We start from the raw sequence: 26,953 nt of genomic DNA, 5'->3' as shown, positions 1-26,953 counted from the left end.
ACTTTGATGTTGCTTCAACTTCTTATTTTTTCCTTAAATATATATTTAACTAATCCTCAATTTTGACAAAAAGAGATAATGAAATATTGCCTCTGACTTACATTCCTCATGAACCATAGGGAAAGAATGAGAGCTTTTTTTCTTTGCCATCTCAAGAATGCAAGTGACCTTTTTAAAAAATTTAATTTACTGTATTGTGATAAGAACACTTAGCATAACAGGTGCCATCTTAAATTTTTCTAAAGATTTATTTATTTATTTATTTTAGAGAAAGAGTATGTGGGAGCTTAGAGAGGGGCTGAGGGGAAAAAAAAAAAAAAAAAAACCTCAAGCAGACTCCCTACTGAGCCTACTTGGGACTCAGTCTTAACCACCCCGAGACCATGACCTGAACGGAAACCAAGAGTCAGACACTTAACCAACTGAGCTACCCCGGCGCCCTTGCCCTGTTAAATTTTAAGTATGTAACACATTATTGTTGATGTAGGTACAATGTTGTACCCCAGATCTCTAGAATTTAGTCATCTTGTTTGACTAAAACTTTATGCCTGTGGATTGGTAATTCTCATTTTCCCTTCTCCCCAGGTCCTGAGAACTGCTGTTCTACCCTTTGAGTCTATTGCTTTGACTATTTTATATACCTTAAATAAGTGGAATCATGCAATATTTGTTATTCTGTGACAAGCTTATTTCATTTAACATAATGTTCTTAAGGTTTATCCATGTTGTAGCAAAAATTAAAAAGAGGACTATCAAATGATCCAGTAATCCTACTTCTAGTTATTTTTCCAGAAGAATTAAAATCAGGATGTGAAAAAAATATTAACACTACTATGTTTATTATAGTACTAGTCACAATAACCAAAATGTAGAAACAATCTAAATATCCACTGACAGATGAATGGGTAAAGAAAAGGTGGTTTAGGGGCGCCTGGGTGGCTCAGCGGGTTAAGCCTCTGCCTTCGGCTCAGGTCATGATCTCAGGGTCCTGGGATCGAGCCCCACATTGGGCTCTTCTCAGCAGGGAGCCTGCTTCCTCCTCTCTCTCTGCCTGCCTCTCTGCCTGCTTGTGATCTCGCTCTGTCAAATAAATAAATAAAATCTTAAAAAAAAAAAAAAAAAGAAAAGGTGGTTTAGACATACAATGGAATACTACTCAGGCTTTGAAAAACCTGCAATATGAAAAAGCCTTTGGTTTCTGAGGTGCCAGTTTCTTAAAGGTTAGTTGCAATGTGAAATTGGAAACCCCATCAACAAATTCTTCATACTCTTGTAAATTAAAATCCAGGTGTCTATCTTGCACTTTGAATGCATATTTCGCCTATGCATAATTTTTAACACCATGCTTCAGTCATTTGGACAACGATTCTTTGAAGTTATTTAGATCTTCCAAGCACTGATGCATGTCATTGTACAATATTGAAAGGTCACTTTTGTTATATCACCATTAAGCTCATCAAAAAATCATTAACTATTGGGCAAAAGATTTTTTTTTCAAAATTCTAATTTTGACTTGAAAGTTCAAAATCTATCATTGATGACAATACTCTAGGTTTTCCCCCTCAGTATGCTAGTCCCATTTCCTTTATTTTTGAGAAAGTGGTTTGCCATATGCAATAACCATAGTTTATCAGTCTTTTTTTTTTAAGTAAAAATGGTGTTTCACAAAAAAAAAAAAAACTGATTTAACTTTCAAATCAATCACTCCAGTTCTCTTCCTTAAAAGAAGCATCATAATACAGTATGCAGCAGAAGTACTTTCTATGTTCCTTTTAACACAGAGAAGATTGAAAGCACATTTATATAAAGGTCAAAATTTAATAAAATTATAATCATTACCGCTTCATCAAGGATCATGGACATTCTTTTTTTTTTTTTTTTAAGATTTTATTTACTTATTTGACAGAGAGAGAGATCACAAGTAGGCAGAGAGACAGGCAGCAGAGAGAGGGAGAAGCAGGCTCCCTGCTGAGCAGAGAGCCCGGATGCGGGGCTCAATCCCAGGACCCTGAGATCATGACTTGAGCTGAAGGCAGAGGCTTTAACCCACTGAGCCACCCAAGTGCCCCAAGGATCATGGATATTCTTTAAAATTGGCTTTTTTATTCCTGCACTACAAAATATGGTGGTAACAAATACAATAATCCCCAACACAGTTTGTGGTCACTGTCTGTAATTATGCTAAAGCATTTGAAGTTTTACCCTCCCATTGTTTTTTCACCATCAGGGTGAATGCCAACACGAAGAAAAGGGCAAATGTCTTATTATGATTATGAACGTTGTTTGCACCTTGCAAATCTCATGAGTGGATCTTGCTGCTACTGTCTCTAAAGCAGAATCTTAGTCATGTCACTCCCGTGCTCAAAAGATTCCAATTATTCATCATTGCCCACAGGGAATTTTGAAAAATCAAAGTTTTCAACCTGGAATTTAAAATTGACACAATCTTACCTTAATGTATCTTTTCATTCCGTCTGTTCCTTCAGGCACACTGGCTCCAGACAAATGAAGCTATTTCTATTCCTATTAAAAACCCGGGGAGTTTGCAGTTTCTTTCAACTAATTACACTGTTCTCTTTGCCTGAGTACCTTATCTTTTCTCACATTCTTTATATGAAGCCACCGTCTTGCTTCAAGGTCTAGTTCAAACAAGGCCTAAGTGGGTATCATATGTCCTTCTTCTGATTGCGCATAGTACTTTGGACCCTTCCCACGCTATTAATTTTCTGTCCTGTAATAACACCTCTTCGGGCCATGTGCCTAGCGGGATGACTTGCATACAGTTGGTACCAAATAAATCCTTGAAGAAACAAATGTTTGGTTGCATTGAGTCATTTGTTTACATGTTTCCCTGCAGTTACCATATGAGATTGTTGGCTGAAATTAGGATTGATTCTTTATTCCCTGAATAAAGTATTTCTTGTTGTGAAATTGATTATGGTACAAGACAGTTCAACTCACCACCTTAATCTCATTAGCCAATCTGTTCTCCTTCACATCCTCAGACTTGTATAAAGATCTGCCAACCGAAAGCATTAAGATGTTAAAACACTTTGAACTGTGTAAGAGTATTGATTTTTTTAAGTTACTTTTGAAGGATGACTGAGACAAAATTGCCATTTAGTTATTTTTGTTGACCATCCAAGTAAATTACTCAGAACAAAAGAATGACCCCCTACACATGCCAACTCAGTATCTTCTTTCTGGTTTCAAACAACTATTTTAGGGACCGTAAGGAAGTAGCCTAGTGTGATTAAGAGTTTCCCATACCTAAATCACTTACTGTGGATGATTATTTAGTGCAAGGACCTAAATATACCGCCTATAACTAGCATTAGAGACTAAAGCTTGTCTTTGAGGGAATCTCAGAGAGCTCATTTCATTTCACAGAAGACACTAAGAAAACCTTAGACTATAAAAGCAAAATGAAGTTTCTCTATTGGTCTGTCTAAATTGGGATGAAATTTCACATATCATGCCTTCCTTACACATAGCTCTGTCCAGCCCAATCTGCTCTATGCCAGCTGTTTTAGACACTAAACAGCCTCTTTCCTACTATACCAAATTGCCTCCAGGATAACATGTTTGGGACAATTTCCCTTGTTTGTTTCTTCATGAGTCTAGAGCTTCTGCTTCCTTAATCGGCCCATTTGACTTAGGTTCAAAGCCAGTCCTGTATCCTCTCTTTCTACCTCCAGGGTAGTTGTACATTGTAACAATAGTCTTCCCCCTCAAGTACCATTCCCTTTTGTCTCTCCCTCTGGCAACATTTGGGTGTACATTCCAATAGCTTCTCATTCAGAGGAGGAAAAAGGAAAGATGAAATCCTGCTTTTCTTAGATACCTCTCCTGTATAAATATGAATTTTCCGTTTACCAAAAGATGCTGACTCCTTATTACAAAATATGTTAGCTAGTTCTATCCTGAATTCACTGATAGTATGTGCAAGAGTTTCCTCCTCCACAAATGGCTCCACATGGATTTTTCTTTGTACTCTGATTTCCTCTGAACAGCTGACATTTCTATTTAAAATATCATTTTGTTAATTTTAGGACTTGGAACATAGAAGCAGATGCCATAAACTAAAATAGTTAATGATGAAACCAAGAAAGATAAAAGCCTTGGTGTTTTCCCCCACAGATATTGTAGTTTAGGTCTTTTCCTAACCAGTGAAAATTTCACCTTTTGTTGAAAGAGCTCTGAATGATTTGAGAAGAGGTGAGGGGATATCTGATGGAGTGGAACCAAGATGAATTGTTGAACTAATTCAAGAGCTGCCCATTCCGAGGAAAGAATTTATATGCCTGTCCTTTGAAGTTTCTGTATGCCATGTTATGCTTTTTATTAACCTACTACATTTTCTTACATTATTTGATGAGTATTCTATGTGAATAGACTTCAGTAGACTTTGGTGAGATGGAATCGTGCAATGCATAACTCAATCTTTTGAGTTAAGATGATGCTGGTCCTCCCGCCCTATGTGAAACGTACCAGCTTTTAAAAAAAAAATGATTCCTTTGAACCATTTATGCTATAAATATTTTTATTATGTTTTGCCTAGTTGGATACACAATGAATGATCTCATTTTTGAATGGCAAGATGAGGCACCTGTACAAGTGGCTGAAGGACTCACTTTGCCCCAGTTTCTGCTGAAAGAAGAGAAAGATTTACGATACTGCACTAAACATTACAACACAGGTAGGGGTCAAGCATTCTTTATTACACTTATGACTTCTGGTTTTATGATATTCAGTGTTTCTTAATTATAGTGGTTGGTTAATTATTTTAAGTATTTATAGCTCAGTGTTTTCATAGTCATAGAGCAGAAAACGAATGCATATGAAATGTACAAATGTTTGGACTCAGTGCATATTGTTATATAATTGATTTGTATAGTACCAAAGAAGTACTTGGTATTCAATTATATTTATTTTTGTTTTGCCAAAAGCTCATAGTTACATACTAATGATGTTTCCAAAAAAATTTCTTTAATTTCTGTGTGAACAATAAAATGTACTTTTTAGCTCTTCTTGGGCATTATACACTGTGTTTGATAACAAAATAAAAGAAATTGTTTTTTTGGTTTTTTTGGTTTTTTCTTTCAAGGCTTCATTTGCTTAAACCTTCTTGGCTACAATTTCATGCATTTCAAGTTAGTTACTTAAGTACCTACTACTCACACTGGCACAGTAGCATTTTACCTTTGAGGACAGATAAAAGATATTGCTGTCAAGGACTTAAGGGATATTTGCACATTCATGAGGTCTGTTCACTTCTCTCAACCAGCGCCGGCTATTCTCATAATATCTATTCTCGCTGACTAACCTATTCCTACAAAACCTGTTAAACCACCCACAAATGAGTAATCACTTCAGTGCGGTTAGTCTACAACATCTCATTAGCGTCAGCTGCTGCTCTTATTATTTCCTTACGGCAACTATGATTCCTCTTTAGCTCATCCTTTTCCAGGACTGTGACCTGACCTTTCACTGTATAAGGTCTTTAATCTCTTTAATCAAGTCACAATATCTGATGAAAAAGTCACTGCCATTTTCTTAACCCAGCAGTGAGAGTGATATTTAATTTAGTGGGGAGTTCAAGGTTCATCTCAACACAAAGACAAAGGCAAGCAGGTCCATACCAGTGTCCTTGCTCAACTCTCTAGAGGCAATTACAATGACAAGCAAATTTTAGAGAGATGCTAAGAGGCCTCTAGAAGTACTTTAAGTTGGTCGATTGGTTTCCTAGGGCTGCTGTAACACAGAATGACAAACATGGTGGTATCCCTTACCTATCTCCCCAAAACCCTCTTCTCTGTTGTCCCCTTACTCTGTAATTGGGCCACAGCGGCTTGTTTTCTTACATATGCCACACTGATTCCTGCTACAGGGCCTTAGTAATTGCTCTTTGTCTTCTTCTTTTGCTATTTATTTATTTTTTAATTTCTTTTTTTTTTTCAGTGTTCCAAAATTCATTGATAATGCAACACACCCAGTGCTTCAAGCAATACGTGCCCTCCTTAATACCCACCACCAGGCTCACCCCTCCCAACACCTCCCAAAAACCCTCAGTTTGTTTCTCAGAGTCCACAGTCTCCCATGCTTTGTCTCCCCCTCCAATTTCCCCCACTTCACTTTTCCTTTCTTTCTCCTGATGTTCTCCTTGTTATTCCTTATTCTCCACAAGTAAGAAACCGTATGATAATTGTCTTTCTCTGCTTGACTTATTTCACTCAGCATAATCTCCTCCAGTCCCATCCATGTTGATACAAAAGTTGGGTATTCATCCTTTCTGATGGAGGCATAATACTCCATTGTACATGTGGACCATATCTTGCATTCCTACCAACAGTGTAAGAGTGTTCCCCTCTCTCCACATCCTCTCCAACACATGTTGTTTATTTTCTTGTTAATTTTGGCATTCTAACTGGTGTAAGGTGGCATCTCAGTGTGGTTTTGATTTGAATCTCCCTGATGGCTAATGATGATGAACATTTTTTCATGTCTGTTAGTCATTTGTATGTCTTCTTTGGAGAAGTGTCTGTTCATGTCTTCTGCCCATTTTTTTGATGTGGTTCTGTTTTTGTGTGTTGAGTTTGAGGAGTTCTTTATAGATCTTGGATATCAGCCCTTCATCTGTAGTGTTATTTGTGAATATCTTCTCCCTTTCCCTTTGAGATCAGGGACATGGCAAGGATGTCCTCTCTCACCACTGTTGTTCAACATAGTACTAGAAGCCCTAGCAACAGCAATCAGACAACAAAAAGAAATAAAATGTATTCAAATTGGCAAAGAAGAAGTCAAACTCTCTCCCTTCACAGATGACGTAATACTTTATACAGAAAACCCAAAAGACTCCACCCCCAAACTACTAGAACTCAGACAGCAATTCAGTAATGTGGCAGAATACAAAATCATTGTACAGAAATCAGTTGTTTTCTTCTACACTAACAATGAAAATATAGAAAGGGAAACTAGAGAATTGATTCCATTTATTATAACACCAAGAACCATAAGATACCTGGGAATAAGCCTAACCAAAGAAGTAATGGATCTGTACTTGAGGAACTACAGAACACTCATGAAAGAAATTGAAGACAAACAAACTGAGGGTTGCCTAGGGGAGGAGGGTAGGAAGAGGATGATTGGGTTATGGACACTGGGGAAGGTGTGTGCTATGGTGAGTGCTGTGAAGTGTGTAAACCTGGCAATTCACAGACCTGTACCCCTGGGGCTAATAATACATTATATGTTAATAAAAATAAAAAAATTTAAAAAAGGGAAATTGAAGAAGACACAAAAAGATGGAAGAGCATTCCATGCTCATGGATCAGAAGAATAAACACTGTTAGAATGACTATACTGCCCAGAGCAATCTATACTTTCAATGCCATCCTGATCGAAATTCCACCGGCATTTTTCAAAGAGGTGGAAAAAACAATCCTAAAATTTGTATGGGACCAGAAGAGACTTTGAATTGCTAAGGAAATGTTGAAAAAGAAAAACAAAACTGGAGGCATCACGTTGCTTGGTTTCAAGCTTTACTACAAAGCTGTGATCACCAAGACAGCATGGTACTGGCACAAAAACAGATACATAGACCAGTGGAACAGAGTAGAGGGCCCAGATATGGACCCTCAACTCTATGGTCAAATAATCTTTGACAAAGCAGGAAAAAATATACAGTGGGGAAAAATACAGTCTCTTCAATAAATGATGCTGGGAAAATTGGACAGCTATATGTAGAAGAATGAAACTCCACCATTCTCTTACACTATACACAAAGATAAACTCAAAATGGATAAAAGGCCTCAGCATGAGGCAAGAATCTATCAAAATCTTAGAGGAGAACATAGGCAGTAACCTCTTTGACATTGGTCACAGCAACTTCTTTCAAGACATGTCCCCAAAGGCAAAGGAAACAAAAGAGAAAATGAACTTTTGGGACTTCATCAAAATCAAAACCTTCTTCTTTTACTATTTAAATTTTATTTATTTTTTATTATGTTCAGTTAGCCACCATATAGTACGTCATTAGTTTTTGATGTAGTATTCAGTGATTCATTAGTTACATCTAACACCCACTACTCATCTCAATATGTGCCCTCCTTGATACCCATCAACTGGCTACCCCACACCCCACCCCACATACATATTTCTATACATACATACAATTTCCCCAAATTATCCCAAACCAAATACTCTCACATTCTTCAGGACTGCTCAAATATACATCTCCCTGACAAGTATATGTTAAATACCCATATCCTACCTTCAACTTACTGCTTTCACTGTCTAAAATTTTATCTTTAATTTATATGTTTACTTATCTATGGTTGTCTCCCTTATGACCAAATGTTTTTAAAGCCAATGATTATAGCTATTCTTTCTATTTCCATGTTTTCTGGGCTCTGCTTAAGTACAGAGACACCCAATACCTATTTGTTGAGTAAAAAAATAAAGAAAAAGTAGATTTGAACCTGGAAGTTATACAGTACAGTGTTATCAGCTGTAGAGACCATGTTATAATAGATCCTTAGACTTTGTTCATCTTGTAACTAAAGAATTTTTTAAAACAACTCTATTGAGATTAATTTAGGTCCTTTAAATTCACTTGTTTAAGGAATGAAGCTCAATGATTTCTAGTATATTTACAGAAGTGTGCAATCATAAACCTAATCTTAGAATATTTTATCACCTGAAAAAATAATAAACTTTATATCCATTAGCAGTCCTCCCCATCCAGCAGCTCCAGGCAATCACTAATTAACTTTCTATCTCTATAGCTTCATAGCTATAGAGATGTTTAGCTATGGGGATGTTTTATATAAATGGCATCATATGTGGTCTTTGGGATAGTCTTCTTTAAATTAGAAGAATGTTTTGAGATTCATCATCCTGGTGGCATATTTCGATACTTCATTCCTTTTATTGCCAAATAGTACTCTATTGTATGGATATACCTCATTTTGTTTATTCATTCACCAGTTGCTAGACATTTAGGGTATTTCCAACTTTGGACCACTTACGAACACTCGCATACAAGTTTTGGGGTGGATGTATGTCATATCTCTTGCATATGGAATTAGGAGTGGAAAGCTGGATCATATGGTAAATCTATGCCACCAAACTTTTTCAAAGTATTCACACCCTTTTGCAATCCTTTCACCAATAAATGAGGATTCCAGTTTCTCCACATCTTAACCAACTCTTGTCATTGTCTATCTTCTTTATTACAGCCATTTTAGTGAGTGAAGTACCATCTCATTGTGGTTTTGTTTTGCATTTCCCTAATGAGTAAGGATGAGCATCTTTTCATATGCTTATTGATATTTGCATATCTTCTTTGGAAAAAGATGTTTACTAGATTCCCTTGCCCATTTTCTAAGTCAGTTATTTCTCTTTTTATTATTGATTTACAGATACTTTTCCCCTGGTATGTTGTCTTTTCTCTTTCCTTCTTCTTCTTTTTTTTTTTTTTAAGATTTTATTTATTGGACAGACAGAGATCACAAGTTGGCAAAGAGACAGGCAGAGAGAGAGGGGGAAGCAGGCTCCCTGCTGAGCAGAGAGCCTATGCGGGGCTCTTCCCAGGACCCTGACCTGAGCTGAAGGCAGAGGCTTTAACTCACTGAGCCACCCAGGCACCCCATCTTTTCTCTTTCTTCATGATGTCATTTGAAGCCAAAAGCTTTTAATTTTGAGGAAGCCAAATTTATCACTTTTTTTTTCTTTTGTTACTTGTGATTTTGGTATCATATTTAAAAAAAAAAATTGTTGCCTAACCTAAGATCATAAAGATTAACTCCTATGCCTTCTAAGAATTCTGTAGCTTAGAATTTACATATAGGTCTATGATCCATTTTGAATAGTATGAGATAGAGTAGAAGTTCATTCTTTTGCATGTGACTACAAAGTTCTCCCTGTACCATCTGCTGAGGAGACCACAATTTCCCTATAGAATAGCTTTAGTTCTTTGTTAAAAATCAGTTGACCATAAATGATTATTTCTGGACTTCCAATTCTATTCCATTGATCTGCATATCTATGCTTATGACATTATCCTATTTTGTTGTTATTATAGCTTTGTGGCAGGTCTTGAAATGGGGAAATGTGAGTCCACCAAATTTGTTCTTTTTACCCTAAGGGCTATATTGGTTATTCTAGGTCTCTTGCATTTCCATAATAATTTTAGGATCAGCTTATACATTTCTGCATAAAAGCTAGTTGAAATTTTGGTAGAGATTGCAATGAATTCGTAGAACAATATGGGAAGTATTCTGATCTAGCCATATTTAGTCTTCTAATTAATGACTACAGAATGATTTTCCGTTTTTTCCAATTTTTTAATATTGTTCAGCTGTGTTTTGTATTTCTTAGTGTAGAAGCCTTGAACTTCTTTTGTTAAATTTTTTATAAGTATTTTATTTTATTTGGTTTTATTATAAATGGAATTGTTTGCTCAACTTAATTTTTTGATTGTTTATTGCTAGCATATAGAAACATGATCAATTTTTGTATACTGATAGTGTATCCTATAGCCTTGCCGAACCCAGCAGTTCAACTAGATTTTTAGTGAATTCTCCAGGATTTCCTTTGTACAAGGTAATTTCTTCTGTTTATAGAGATAGTTTTACCACTTCCTTCTCAATCTAAATAACTTTTCCTTAATTGTTGCCCAATTATCCTGGCTGGAACCTCTCAATACAATGTTTAATAGATGTGGGAAGAGAAGACATTCTTGCCTTGTTCCAGAATTTAGTAGAAAAGCATTCAGCTTTTCACCATTAAGTATTAAGCAAGCTTTTCACCATTAACTATTTCACCATCCTTAATTTTCTCAGACTGAGGAAATTATCTTCTGTTTCTAGTTTGTTGAGTGTGTTTGTTATGGAAGACTATTGAATTTTTGACAATTTTAATTCTATTGAGATGATAATATGTTTTTGTTTTTGTTCTTTTTATATAGTGTATTACATTGACTTGTATTACATTAAGCCAAACTTGCTCACATTCCATAAGTTCTGACTGGTTATGATGTATAGGTTTTCCCATATGTTGCTGGATTCAGTTTGCTAATATTTCTCCAGGGTTTGTACATTTATATTCACAAAAGATTGTCTATATACCTTTTTTTCCTGTGATGTCTTTGTCTGGTTTTACTATCAGGGTAATACTGAGCTCATTGAATGAGTTAGGAATTATTCCTTGCTGTCTAGTTCCTGGATGATTTTATAAAGGATTGTTATTAATTCATCTTTAGATTTTTATGTCTTAAAGATTTTATTTATTTGTTAGAGATTGAGAGAGCACAAGCAGGGGAGTGGCAGGCAGGGGGAGAGGGAGAAGCAGGCTTCCCACTGAGCAAGGAGCCCAATGTAGGACTCAATTCCAGAACCCTGGGATCATGGCCTGAGCCAAAGGCAGACGCCTAACCAACTGAGCCACTCAGGTATCCCTCTTTTTTAGATATTTAATAGAAGTTTTGTGGTCTTGAGTTTTCCCTTGTAAAGTTTTAAAATTACTAATTTAACCTCTTTACTTTTTGTAGGTCTATTCAGATTTTCTATTTCTTCTTGAATACGTTTAAGTAATATGTGTCATTCTATATATTTGTCCATTTCATCTAAGACATTCCACTTTTTGGAATGTATTCATAATATGTCCTTATCATCCTTTAATTTCTCTCAGTATTAATGTTCCCTCTTTCATACCTTATTTTAATAATTTGATTCTCCTTTTTTGCTTCATCCTTCAGAGTCAAGATACTTCTTTCTTTCTTTCTTTCTTTCTTTCTTTATTTTAGAGAGAGACAAAGAGAGAGAGAGAAAGACAGAGAAAGAGAGCACACAAGCCAGGCAGTATTGGTGTGGGGGTGGGGGCGTGGCAGAGAGAAAGAGAAAGAGAGAATCTCAAGCAGGCTTGGTGCTGAGCTGGGACTGGACTTGGGGCTGGATCTCGTGATGATGAGATCATGACCTGAGCCAAAACCTAGAGTCCGAAGCTTGACCAACTGAGCGACCCAGGTGTCCCACAGCCAGTATAATTTTAATTACAAATCGCAGACAACCAAATATAAATAGCTCAAATGGCCTTTTATCAATGAATTGTAATATTCTTTTTATTGTCTCTAGGTTTTTTGTTTGTTTGTTTGTTTGTTTTTGGAAGGAGCATTGAGACTAGAATGCAGGGTTTTTTTTTGTTTGTTTGTTCTTTAACTGGAAAATAAATCAATTAATCAAAATAAAATTTGAATCACCTGAAGGAAATAAACTTTAAGTCTGAAAAGTATAATAAATAATTAAGTAAATCAAAATATTGTAAAATCACAGTAAAAATATAAACATGCTTAAAGAAGCTCCAGTCCTGTTGTACCACTGTTAGCATGTCAGAACTTTTGTCACTTGTTCATTTTTCTCTCTAGAGACACAAATACACACATGGTATATATTTATTTACATATATATACACTATACCATTGTTTTTCCTCCCAGTGATAGTTATGAAAACAATTTTTGTAAGGTACAATGAGAATTTTTTTTTTTTGAGGATTATATGAACCTTACAGAACATATTTGAAGTACCCAAACTGTCAGTAATTATTACTAATCTCATCATGGTATTACTTGGATAATTTCTTTTTCTTTTTTTTTTTTTTTTAAAGATTTACCTATTTATTTATTTGAGAGAGAGAGCACACACACATGCCCATGAGTCAGCTAGACCGGAAGGTTGGAAGGGGTTAAGGAGCAGAAGGAGAGGCAGTGAGAATCTTAAGCAGACTCCACACTGAGTGCAGAGCCTGATGAGGGGCTTGATCCCATGACCCTGAGAGCATGACCTGAGCCGAAACCAAGACTCGGACACTAAACCGACTGTGCCACCCAGGCATGCCGGAAATGGCCAGCAATCCCTCTACCAGCAGATGAAACATTACTCTAGACTTTGCTGTGAAAAAAGGGAGATGGCGGGGGGAGGGGGATGCGGAGGGGGTCAATGCTCAGAGACAAAGAACCTTTGCTCTTCTCTTTATTGGTCCTTCAGGATAATCATAAATCTTTATTACTGTTTCTCAAGCAAGTAATGTGTGGCAAGCAGTCTTACTGTAACTAGGAGGATCTGTTTGCTGGAAAGATACGATGTGCTAATCTGCATGTACAAGGAGTTCTGCTAAACATAGACTAAGGGGCAATGCATGCATCATAGATCACAGGGTGTCTGTTTGGGCTAAGGAAGCTTCGGGAAGGCAACTCTCCGCAGCATTCTCAGGGCAGAGTGGTCACGCAGGTGTCCACATTCCAAAGGCCCACGCCTTTCTCCTAAACCTTCCCTCACCCTCAGTGGCCTTTTATAGTCACCCTCATGTTACCTTTTAGCAAGCCAGCTATTATTTTATGCTTTCATGCTTTACATTAACCCCAACACGGGCACCCTGAGATTACTTGGATAATCTAATGACGATATCATGAAAATAGTTCAGTTATTCTTGCCCTATTTCATTATTTTAAAAATTTTGTATTTCAATAGAATCTTAAAAATCTGAAGTAATTCATATATTTCAAGAATTTTTAGGCATCAAAGGATCAAAGATAGCTTACATGTATGTTTCTGATCCCTAAACACCGAAGAATGGAATCCAACTTTCCCAGTTTCTGAAACTTTATTAGGAATTTTAAGCCCTGGACTCTCATCCATCACTTGATCCATTGGTTGTGCCCCTGAGTCACAGCACGTGGCTCAAGCCACCCTCCTGGAAGTTGTGCGCTGAAACCTATCTAAAAATACCCTAGCAAGCTTCTTGGATGTGCTCTTTGATTCTCTTTCACAACTGGATCAGAGAATGTCAACTAAAAGATCAGCATGTTAATTCACTGACCTTATCCTTCTTAACATAGTTAGAATAAGGAGAGAATAAAAACCAAGATTTGGGTTATTCAGATAAACAATTATTTTAAGGAGAGATAACACTGTCATGGTAGTAGGGAGTATAACCAGAGGATAAACAGGGATATCAACAAAATGGTTAATTAAGATATAAATTATTCCTCTATTAAATACTTCCCATAATAGAGTCATAGGGCATGAATATATAGAACACGTATATCTCAGGGTTTTTTAATAGGTGTGTTTTTAAATTATGTTCAGATTTATTGATAGAGAACAACATGTTTTGCTCTTTTTTGCATTAATAGTTTCCAAATTATTAATTCATAAATTAACTTACATAAATGACATTTAAGGAATTATTCATCTTTAATTGAATTTATCTTTAGCACTTACTTTAAAGTAAATGTAAAGGCCTTGGAACAAATAGCAACTGGCTCCCAATAAGTACTAAGAAGTACCAGACAAAATGAATGAGTAAGGACAGTCTTTAGATATTAGATACACATTTCTCCTGTCTATCTCAGAAACAATTGCTGGAATCAAGTAAAACGATATAGCATTGAGTATTTTCAAAGTATGAAATGCTAACCAAATGTGAAATCATAAAATGACACACTATTTTCTGGAAAGTGTACTCTCATGTTGCTTCCATATGCTAGCAGAAAAATAAGAAAAATATTTTTCAGAAACCAATTTGTATATGTGATTTAGGACCCCTTTACATTGTAGTGGAAAATTTTAGGACACAATGTGGGGGGAAAATAAGACATTTGATGTCATCACAAAGACCTATTTTTACCAACTGCTGCATTTATTTTACAACCAATTAGGAAAATTTACATGTATAGAAGTGCGATTCCATCTTGAACGACAAATGGGATACTACCTGATCCAGATGTACATTCCCAGTCTCCTGATCGTTATTCTCTCCTGGGTTTCATTCTGGATCAATATGGATGCTGCACCAGCCAGGGTAGCCTTGGGAATAACTACTGTGCTGACTATGACCACCCAGAGCTCAGGATCGCGAGCTTCCTTACCAAAGGTAAGTGTACTAAATGGACACACACTTATATTTGCACAAATATTTATAGATATTTAATATTTTTACATAGAAAATTCACATATATACAATTATCAACCTTTGTCTTACTGCATGGTTGTGTTATAGTAATATGCTTACTCACTATTAGGACTGACCCAATAATAAATATTTATATGATGGATGTTGTATTCATGAATATATACGTGTGTGTGTATAGATTTACATATATTTTGCATTTTTTCCTTAGTATAAATTCTTACAACTGGAATCACTACACTGATGACTACATGTATAGATACGTATTGCCAAATATCCCTCCAGAAAAATTTACAGCAGTTACACTCCCACAAGTATTGTTTAAGGGTGCCCATAATGCTGTGTATAACACTCATTTTTTTTTAGGATTTTTTTTTTTTTATTTGACAGACAGAGATCACAAGTAGGCAGAGAGGCAGGCAGAGAGAGAGGAGGAAGCAGGCTCCCCGCGGAGCAGAGAGCCTGATGTGGGGCTTGATCCCAGGACCCTGGGATCATGACCCAAGCCAAAGGCAGAGGCTTTAACCCACTGAGCCACTCACGTGCCCCGGCACTTATTATTTTTATGGGTTTTGTTTTTTTTTCCCCTTTTGGCTTTTAAGTTGCCATAGGTCAACGAAAAGGAAAGCTTATCTAGTATCATGATTTTAGTCCATGTGGAGCTGCCAGAATTAAAATAAACTGTTCTCTCCATGAGGTTTATAAAAAAATCCCAGTATTCCTTTTTACAACATAGGAAGCTCTTTTAATCCATTTAGCAAATAGCAATAGAATTATTTTCCTCACGGGATGACTTCTAAGAAAAATTTCTGCTATCTAAATTAAGTAATCCTGTCTAGCTTCCAACAAGCTTCACTATTATTTTCATTACTATGATGTAGATATAGTAAAATTATATTAACTTTCCTTGTGCATTTGATGCTATCTACTTGTAATGCCAAGTGAATTATAAGTCTTTTGTCATGGTTTCCTTAACTCCTACATTGAATTGCATTGTATGATTCAATTTATTAGAATAAAGTACCTAAATAAACAAAAGTTGATGGCAGGACATTTTATCACTAAAAAGTTACTTCAAATAGGAAGAACTTGATATTTAACAATGTTCACACTGCCTAGATAAAATTTAATGGCTGTCTTGCAAAATAAAATCTACTTTTATAATAATTAATTGAATTTTCAACTTAATACTTAATTTCCACTTCAACTAGTGCTTTATAAAATATTGTTCAAGTGAAAATTACAAATCTATTTATAAGATTAATAAGTCCCAATGTTTACTTTTATATATATGAATATCTCAAGGATTCTGAATAATAGTTGAAGTTCCATAGTCAATTTGTAAAGGAAATTGCCAGTTTACTCATTGATTTTCCCCAAATGCTAAACAGAAATGAAAGCTCATTCATTCAATAAGTTGTCAACAGAGAAGAGAACAAAATGCTCCCTTTCAGAAAGGTACAGCTTCTATGAGGCAGAGTATAAAGACATTTGAATACAATCATTAAGGCAGAATTAGGAGAGCATGGAGGTCAAAGTGGAGGAGACAGAAATAAAGAAAGCAACACATTAAAAAAAAAACAAAACAGGATGAAGACACAAGTTTTTTGTTTTTGTTTTTTAAAGGAAAGAAAATCTTGGAATGGCTTCATTTTCTTAAGACATAGGAAAGATTTTTAAAATCATTAATTTCACTCTGATTTCAGGGAAGGACTAAATTTTCAACTATGAGCTCAATTATACGCCTAAATGAACACAAAACCTCTATATTTCTCAGATCATAGAGACAATGACCACTGGAAATGTGATAACAGATTTATGTCTGACACACAAAAATAATTCATTAACAAAATGATATCTTAAGAGAGAGTGACCATATCATTTTAGGTTTGTTGTTTTTTTTTTTAAGATTTTTTATTTTATTCGTTTAAGAGAAAGAGAGAGAGCATAAGCAGGAGGAGAGGCAGAGGGAGAGGGAGAAGCAGACTCCCCACTGAGCTGGGAGACCAGTGTGGGGCTTGATCCCAAGACCTGGAGATCGTGACCTGAGCCAGAGGCAGATGCCTAACCACCAGAGCCACCCAAGCCACCCAAGTGCCCTCATTTTAGGTTTTGTGATAGTTAGGGAATGAGAGGTTGAGCATATTCAGCTATGTACATTAGAATTCAGGAATAGTTCAGGAAGACATTGAAGACCCAGGATAAACAAGAAGAATTAATCTATTGGAAAGGACAATTCCAAAAGATAGAAAATCTCCTAAAAAATGCAATTCTGATTCTGTGATTTGGCAGGGCTAGAAAGGCAAGAGGTGAGGGGCCACACTTGCCTTTAGGAACAGTTGGCTAAATCATATACCCTATGATCGCTCTATTCTCAACCTCACAAAAGAACACTCAGATACCTAAAAGTCCTGCCACTGAAATATCCATCATCCTCTTACTGACAAAATCTAGGAAGTAGGAGAACAAAATGAAATTCAGGAAACCAATAGAAGATGATCAGACAGAGGAGGATGAAACAATAAATCATTAGTTTATAATAACTGCTTCGTATTTTGTCCTGGCTGTATGCCAATACATCTCCTGCAAGATACAAAGGAGTTTGGAAATCAGTCAAGTAAAACTCAGGGTAGAAAATCTCAAAGGATATACCTTAGCCAGCACCTTGAGAACTACAGAGCTCAGATTCCTCTCTGATATCTCCTATTGCGTTGTCCTCTACAGTGTCATAATAAATCAAGCATGTTATGGCCCAAAGCAAGAAGATTCCTGTGATTCAATTCTTGGAATATGGAGCTCTTTGACATTCCTGTGGTGCCTGCATTAGGTGACCAGAAGGGGGTGGCAATACTTCTATCGCCAGCAATTTTTCATAGTTGTATAAAGCTAGGGACACCCCCTAACACTGTGTGCTTAGAGCAGAATGAGTGAGAAAAAATGGTGATGATCATGGAGCCATGTCAATGGAGGGTTTTCTAAACCTTGATAAAGATCAGGTTTATTTTGATTGGACTTCAGGAGATTTTAAAGAGAGGAGTAACCATTCAGACTTTTATTTGAAGATCAGATAGAAGGGTGAACATGGAAGCAAAGAAACTGCCAAGCAAGCTATCATCGTCTAGAGCAGACGATGGTCTGGCTAGATTGGTAACAGTAGAGGTGGAGAATAGGAGATGGATTTAGAAAGAGGTGCGTATTTTAAAGAAAACATCTGGAAGTGAAGCAGAATTTGCTCATGAACTGGACCTGGAGGAGTAAGGGCAAGGCAGGAGTCCATGGCGGCATTCGGGTAAATTAGACTTTGCCATATTAGTAAATACTCAAGAGAACAGGAAGAGGAAAAGGGATGGAGAGAGGAAGGAGGGAAGGATTCCTGGAAAGTTCTATGTGAATTTCTCCTACCCCGCTCACCAACATGGCCACCGCATTTCTAAGTGTTAGAAAATAAGAAACACTTGAAATTTCAAATGTGGATAATCAGTGAAATACTTCACAGACACTAAGAAGCCTGGAGCCTATGAAAATCTCAAATTCTGCACCAAAAGCTATTTATCTCAAACAATTTCTTTTAACCTTTTTTCCCCATTCAGTTTGTCTGTGAAACCCATCAGGAGTAGATTTTTGAGGGAACAAAAGGTCTTTTACATATTTCTATCCTCAGAACCTAAATCATATCATGTATGTGTCTACTAAGTAAATATCATGCATATATTTAAAGACAAGAACTTTTAAACATTTACTTAGTCATCTGTCATTTTTTTCATATCTTTCTAAAGGAATATAAAAACTCAATTGAGTTACTTTTGTGTAGAACCATATTTTTCCCCTGAGAATCACCAGATTAATGAAAAAAATTAAATGTTTTATGTATTTACCTTATAGCATAATGAAAACATTGGTTTTAGAAGACACAACAACAATAGCTTTTATATTGTTTTACTCTTCCTAAAGACACCAATTATGGAAGTGATTATAAATGTTAGAAAATATCAATTGAACTATTATATTTTTATTTAGTTACCATGGCTGTGTGGGCACATAAAGATCTCTACATGAGATTACACTGAAAAGACAGGGATTTGAAGAAAACTGGAAGACCTATACTGACTATTGTGTTCTTATCTAGTTAATTCTCATTCTCAAAAAACCAACCAACAAACAAAAAACCCCTACACTTTTAAAGGAGAGTAAGCTGTAAATGTTGGCAGTAATATAAATGAGGGGAGAGGGGCTATGCAATAATCTTATTAATACAGCAATAACTATTACTGTCAGTAATGTTTTGGTCCTCACCATTTAAGTGCAACATTCTAATATTTATTCTAAATATAGTTAACTAAAATTATTTCAGTTAAGTTCAGTACAAATATGGTACAAGTTGGTTCATTTTTAATTTCTTAATGTGACAGAATTTTAATAATCATATGTAACTTATAATACCATCTTTGATGTGAGCAATAGATTTAATTTTTTAAAAATGTATTGAATATACTAATAATTTAGTTTCATATTAAATTCACTTAGGGAAAAGAGAAAAAGGGAAAGGTATAGAAAATGAAAGAATCATTTATTCATTCCCTTTTTGTTAAAAATCACAGACTATAATGCATATGAATGTCATCCAAATTTATTAGTGTTTTATCTGTTATCGGTAAACAGATAATTCCTAAACATAAGATAGGTCCTATAATAAGAAGGGTAGAAATTGATAGATATCTCTGGTTCTACATTTAATGTTGGAACCTACATTTATTAGGCTTACTAGATTTCACTAAGCTGAAAATAAACAGTTACCAAGCATGTCCTTTGTAGGTGACATAGAGGCAGAACCACTGCCTAAATTCTTCAATCTGATGCCACAATTAGGAAAAGGTATATAATCAAATCATAAATTTTAATTTTAAAAAATATGATATAATACAATGGTTTTGGCATCAAACTATGTTTAAAAACAAAACAACTATATGCCACTTTGAGACAATTTTACTTAAATAATGTCAGAAACTCCCTTTACTGCATTCGCGCATATCCTAGAATTCATACCACGAACCCTCTAGACAGAAATAGATGGAAAACTCCCCTTCACAATGGAATAACGAACACGGTCCCAACATCAGTGTTGTTAAGCAACTAACAAGCTTTCTTTGTCTTTGTAATTCCTGTGTGAAGTTGTCAGTGAAGGTCTTGACCTCAGAGATGAAGCGAATATGGTTAAAATAAAGTTGATATTATAGAAATACAAAGCCTCTACTACAAAAATGCAGAGGAGAGAGAAGTCACAGAATTCAACCTTAATGGAGCAGTTAAAAAAGATAATATATTAAGAAATCCCAGTAACTGATAGTATGCACCTCAGAAGCATTGGCAGTGATATCTAGATTTCATAGTTTCATATAAATGGTAAACATCAAAGCCTTGTCCCGTAGAAGAGAGGATGGCAAAACTCTCAGAACCGAAGCAGATGGCAGGGATAACGAGATGACCTTTCCAAATCCCACAGCTTTTTGGTCAAACTTTTCTATCTGGTGACTGGAGGGATTGGCCAAGTCCATTATTTAGGAAAGCTGCAGCTCTTCTCTCTGACAAGTTCATCTTTCAAAATAAAAACTTTTATATGGAAAATAAATACTGTGTTCGAAGCATCATTCATTCACGAAGGGTTAGGAAGATCATAATCAGTATGAACGTGACATCGGAAGGACTCTGCTATTGTGAGCAGCCTTCTGGGACAATAAATGTCCAAACTCACAAAACCTTGTGCTGTGTGATTCACTGCCTAATGTTTCAAGAAGGCAGTCCTCCAGACAGTTTCTTTCACTTTTTCAACAGCTACTTCATTCTCCTTTAACACCTGCTTCTAAAACATTGTTTATTCTGTCCCTTGCCTCCCTCTCGCGTTAGGTCTGGAAGGAAGCTCAAAATGATTTTGCAACTGATATGTTTTCCTAGAAAAGTGATAAAACACAAAGTTCTCATACAGGATTTACACTAGGGAGAAATGTGAAATTAAACGTACTACATTCCGGATTTTACAAAAGCAAGATTAAGGAATCGTCATTGTGATCTGAAATAAAATCCCCAGGAAAAAAAAAATAGCACTCAAACAGAAAATCTTCCAGCATATCGCAGAAGAAAAGCAATTGGTTGAATACTTGAGTCACTTGTCCATCCCTCAGCCAGAACTGCTCCTCACAGTTTCCTTGACAATTCTAAGGACCTGGGAGCCTCCATCAGGATTGATTGTCATTAAAGGGAGAAAGATCATCCTGGTCGAAGGGCTATTTTAGCTAATAAAAAGCAATACTCTGTGATGTTTTGCTATGCCTCTTTCTCAAATAAAAAGCAAATTTAGACTGAGAAGAGAATTGACAAAATATTCACCTGGAAGTAGTTCCTGGAAAGTGTACTTTCCTTTAAAGGTCTGGAGTGCCAACATATAAGTTTATATGCGATTTTGTGAGGCTAACTCCTGTTTCTGGTTGAATCAATGACTTAGTCTTAAATTTAAGTTGTGCTCCTTGTAAATGCATTTTAAAATTCTTTCTATAAGCTCTTGACTCACAGTAGTCTGGGTTATAATTTATAATTTAATAAGTATAATTTACTATAAATAAGTAGTCTGGGTTATAATCTAATAAATATTTACCCACTAATGCAGTGTCATCTATGAGCTGTAGTCTGATGCATTACCAGTCTCAGGAGGCAATCCATTTAACCACATTGATGCAGGGTAAGGTAAAGGCATGAATCTTGCCAGTCTTCTTGGTTATACCATTTGGTGCCATGTTTGTAATACAATTCACCCATTGTACTTGTAAAGGAATGTATTTTGAAATTGTTGCCACTTGATAATCTGACCAAAAGTTAGCATAAAAGTAAATGTATATATGAAGGATTGTCTGAGATAAATGCAACTCATCTATACTTCTGAATTAGAGAACACAAAAATCAAATGGCTTCAGAGAGCACAGGCACATATAAGTTACACCACAAAGTGTTCTGGTGTGGATATTAAGGGATGGAGATGAGCATTATAGTTATCTGCTGGGTGCATTCCATACGATGCAGCACAAGCAAACTCATTCCCATACCTATCTTTGGTTTGCAGCCTGCCTGTCTTTACTCTCTACCAGCTGGTCAACCTATTATCGCTCTTAGATTAAGTGTGTGCTCCAGAATGCTACCTGGACTCTATTTTTTACACCCCATTACAATTGATTGTACTGAATTGATTGTACTGAAATTTGACCTGACACTAGGGTTTGAAGACATTTTTGGCTGAAGATCAAGGGAGGTTTGCGCTCTATGCTATATTGTGATTAATTAGACATTGTTTTTATTTTTGTTTCTTATAAAGCAGTGAGTTTAATAAAGCTGCTGTAGTTCTCTAGGAAGATATCGTAAATAGTGATCAGATCATAATCCACACTGTCCTCAATTCTGTGCCTCTAGGAATCCTTGTTCCTGTTTCAAAAATAAAAATAGTGGAAACCTTCCCACCCCTACTACTCATGCTGGCTTTGTCTTCCTCCCAGGCACATGGTAGGGTTGTACCTCTTTGTTCCATGGTAGGGATGGACTGGGAGTAGTGCTGGCTCATGGGTTTTGAGCACAGTGATCAGTTCCACTTCTGGTCTGGAGTAATTTGTTAACCAACACAAGTCCCATCAGGGAGGGCCCAGTTTTCCTTGCCTGTTGCTGCTGCCAATGTTCCAGATAGTGAACACCCGGTCAGCTGAGGTCAGTGAGAAACACAGTGACAAGAATTACCACTCAAAGTAGACATGCAGTATCCTTTATTGTTCTTTATTTCAAGCCAGTGAAATTTCAGGACTGTTGGTTCCTGTATCCTTTATTAGCTTGAATCCTCCTTGTGCCCACTTCCTTGTATCATTGGAAAGGTAGACATAGAGAAATTCATGCTTAGATGAGCTCTCAGAACATGATTGTTTCCTAGAGTTGAGATAATTTGATTCTGGTCTTTATAATCAGGATGACTGATAATGATAAAATCCATCATTATCGTATATTTGGACAATATATACACATATCCATATTTGGAATATATATATATATGTATCTACATTTGGAATATATGTATATATGAATATATATATTTGTGTATATATATTTATATATTTGTATATATATGTATATAATTGGGACACAAAAAACAGACTGTCTCTATTTTCTAATGATAACACTTAAAGTAGAATGAATGCATAATTTTTCTGGAAAAAATGACATAAGAAGTCTATAGAACATAATGAAGCTTATATTCCTTTCCCTACATTATGAAACATTTTTAGAATGAAAAAGGCAAGGCCTTGCATTAACGTAGCTCTGCATACTCAAATGATAATTCATCACGCTGATGTCTTCTTAGATTATGACATGGCAAGTATGCAGTGGTTTTCCCGGCTCACGAAGAAAACACTTCATTATAATTAATGTAAGAGTGTTGTCGAGGGGACTTTCATTGCATTTCAGAAGATAAAATGTTTTCCTGATCTAGTTTTGCTTCCTCAGAGCAACTAGTTTGTTTTTATGTGGTAAATACAATGCTCATGTCTCCTTTTCTACATTGCCTTCTAGAAAGTTGTTTGCCAGATTTTAGGATCAGAACCAGCAAATAAAGAGGACCTTACAATACGTATTCTGCATGCTGATTTTAGTCTTAACTATTAGATAAAAGTTAAAGAGGCTGGAATATTAAAATGCAGAGAACAAAAAGTAATAGTTAAGTTTATGGGCTTTGGAGTCAGATCACTTGTATTCAATTCTAGCTTTGCAACTTGGTAGCTGTCTTAATTGATTCAGGCTCCTACAAGAGAAGACCATAGAATAGGTGACTTAAAGACCACAGACATTTATTCCCACAGTTCTGGGACTTGAGAAGTCCAAGATCAAGACACTGGCAGATTCACAGTCTGGTGAGAGCCTTCTTCCTGGCTCACAAATGGTGATCCTCTGGCCATGTTCCCTCGTGGTAGAGGAGCAAAGGAGTCCTCTGGGACCCTTTCTCCAAGGGTACAAACTTCATTCATGAGAACTCTGCCCTCGCAACCTGATCATCTCTCAAAGGCCCCACCTCCTAATACCATCGCCTTGGGGCTTAGATTTTAACATCTGAATTTTGGAAAAATATATTCAGTCTATAACAGTAGCTATGTGACAAGTTATTTCACTTAGCAAGTTATTTTATTGTGCCTAAATCTCATCTTTAAAATGGGGATAATTTCCTCAGTGATTATGAGGATTAAAAGTGTTATTTTTAGACAACTACTAAGAAGACTCAGTAGTTCCATGGACACTACCAAGAGCATTTCCTGACATGTTAATTATTATAATTATTTCTCTAAAAATAAGTGGCCAGTAATTTGAAGTCATTCCATGTGACTCAGTCAATTCAACATGACCTGAGAGCACATAGTATGATGAACAGTCTAGATCTTAGAAATACCAAGAAGAATAAGACTTGGCCTTTGTCTTAGCTCATGGGCTATATTAGCCTTAAAAGGGAAAGATACATAAACAGATCATGTCAGAACAGTGGAACAAAGTCAATAATAAGATGAATTATTTGGTGTTTGCTTAGACACAATTTGTTAAAGTATCAGTATAGACATTTCACTTTGAAATCTTCAAGAACATACTCATTTTTGTATCCCCTTAACCAAAGTTTTTGAAAACTAGAAAGCACTTAGGGATTGTGGAATAGAATAGTTAACTGAAGGTGGGACATTCAAATGGTGCTATCCAGCAGTCATTTTGTAAGACAGGCTTGCAAATAAATATAATTACAATTGTAATGAGTGACCCGGGAAAAGTGGAAGAAAGGGGAGGTAGGAAGGTGAGAAAGCCTATCCTGGCATTTGGAGAAGGTTCCCTAATAATGCGTTGTCTAAGCTGAGAGCTGAAGGACAAATGGCAGTTACCCAAAAGAAGGTATTTTCCAGACAAAAATAACAGAGAATAAAAGCCGCTGTCAATTGTTTGTCAGTTGCTTTCAGTTTCCAAAAAATAAAAGAAGGGAAGAATAGTTAGTATAATAAGGAAGTGAAAAAGTGGCATAAGTGATAATTATCATATCCTCAGGGCCCTTCACTGACCCTCCCCATATAACATAGCCCCCTTCACCCTGTCCTTCTCTTCCCTTTCACCACATTGTGGTTTCTCTGTTGCACTTTTTAAAAAATTATCTTTGTGTTTTTATTGTATGTTTTCCCCAAATTGAATGTGTGTTCCATTTAAGATGGATCTTATTTTTCTTACTCATCTCCATAACTACAACACTAAGAACCAAACTTGGGTACATCAATGGTGCTCAATGAATGAAAAGAAAAAGGATTCAATGCCGGAAGTAAGAGAAGTAAGCTGGAGGCCAATCATGAAGGACTTTATACACCAGAAAGCAGACTTGAGACTTTCAATTAATTGAAAACAAATGAAGAGTTTTTTTTTTTTAAATATTTATTTATTTATTTATTTATTTATTTATTTATTTTGATCACGTTTAACTGGATTTTTTTTTTTGCTTTTTTTAAAATTTCTTTTCAGCATAACAGAATTCATTGTTTATGCACCACACACAGTGCTCCATGCAACACGTGCCCTCCATAATACCCACCACCTGGCTCACCCAACCTCCCACCCCCCCGCCTCTTCAAAACCCTCAGATTGTTTTTCAGAGTCCATAGTCTCTCATGGTTCACCGCCCCTTCTAATTTCCCTCAACTTCCTTCTCCTCTCCATCTCCCCATGTTCTCCATGTTATTTGTTATGCTCCACAAATAAATGAAACCGTATGATAATTGACTCTCTCTGCTTGACTTATTTCACTCAACATAATCTCTTGCAGTCCCGTCCATGTTGCTACAAAAGTTGGGTATTCATCCTTTCTGATGGAGGCATAATACTCCATAGTGTATATGGACCACATCTTCCTTATCGATTTGTCCGTTGAAGGGCATCTTGGTTCTTTCCACAGTTTGGTGATCGTGGCCATTGCTGCTATAAACATGGGGTACAGATGGCCCTTCTTTTCACCACATCTGTATCTTTGGGGTAAATACCCAGTAGTGCAATTGCAGGGTCATAGGGAAGCTCTATTTTTAATCTCCTGAGGAATCTCCACACTGTTCTCCAAAGTGGCTGCACCAACTTGCATTCCCACCAACAGTGTAAGAGGGTTCCCCTTTCTCCACATCCTCTCCAACACACGTTGTTTCCTGTCTTGCTAATTTTGGCCATTCTAACTGGTGTAAGGTGGTATCTCAATGTGGTTTGGATTTGAATCTCCCTGATGGCTAGTGATGATGAACATTTTTTCATGTGTCTGATAGCCAACAAATGAATAGTTTTAAGTAGAAGGATTTCTCTTTTAAAATAATCATGTATTGTTGTGTCAAGGATAGATTTGAGGGACTGAAGAAGAGGACCATTGTGGTTGAGATCACTGGAATGGCAGTAGGAAGGATGGAAAATGGAAAATGACAAATTTGAGAATTAGTAAGAAAGTATAATTAACAGGGTTGGGTCGCTGATATGAGAGAATGAGAAGACTGTTAGTGTGGGGTGAACAACTGACAACACAGTGTAACATTTCAATGAAGAGGAGGATGTAGTTGTGTTTGCTGCTTATCTGGTGGAGTCTGGTAGAGATTCATTAACTTTCATAAATATGAGTAAATATGAGGTGTGTGAATCATCCAAAGGTGGTCAAGTAAGAACCTAGCTAGAGAAGTGTCTAATCAGCAAAGAGAGATCTGGAGGCCATAAGCACAGAGGAGGAATTGAATCCATGGTAATAGATGAGGTTGACTCATGAGAAACTTCAGAGTTAGAATAGAAGAGTGTCTGGACTCTATCCCTGAGGAACTCAGGACAAGAAGGAAGGGCCCACAAAGCAGAGTGTGGTAGACCTGAGGGAGGGAAACCTGAAGAACCTGGGTCATGGGAGCCATGGTGAAAGTGAACTCCAAG

The 26,953-nt window shown here is 36.3% G+C and overlaps 1 protein-coding gene across 2 annotated transcripts in view; it reads left to right on the top strand.

Annotated features, from left to right (window-relative positions):
• Positions 1-26,953, top strand: part of GLRA3 (glycine receptor alpha 3) — a gene marked incomplete at both ends in the record, with an annotated part of 181,118 nt that overhangs the window by 133,815 nt on the left and 20,350 nt on the right. For both annotated transcript variants that reach the window (XM_080797670.1, XM_080797669.1), the window contains 2 exons: positions 4,562-4,699; positions 14,718-14,932. In XM_080797670.1, coding sequence (XP_080653796.1) covers positions 4,562-4,699; positions 14,718-14,932 — 353 coding nt within the window. The remainder of the gene's footprint in view (positions 1-4,561; positions 4,700-14,717; positions 14,933-26,953) is intronic.

Source organism: Martes martes (assembly GCF_963455335.1).
Source record: "Martes martes genome assembly, chromosome: 2".
NCBI lineage: Eukaryota > Metazoa > Chordata > Mammalia > Carnivora > Mustelidae > Martes > Martes martes.
The sequence above is the reverse complement of the archived record's forward strand: the minus strand, read 5'-3'. Positions and strand labels throughout refer to the sequence as shown.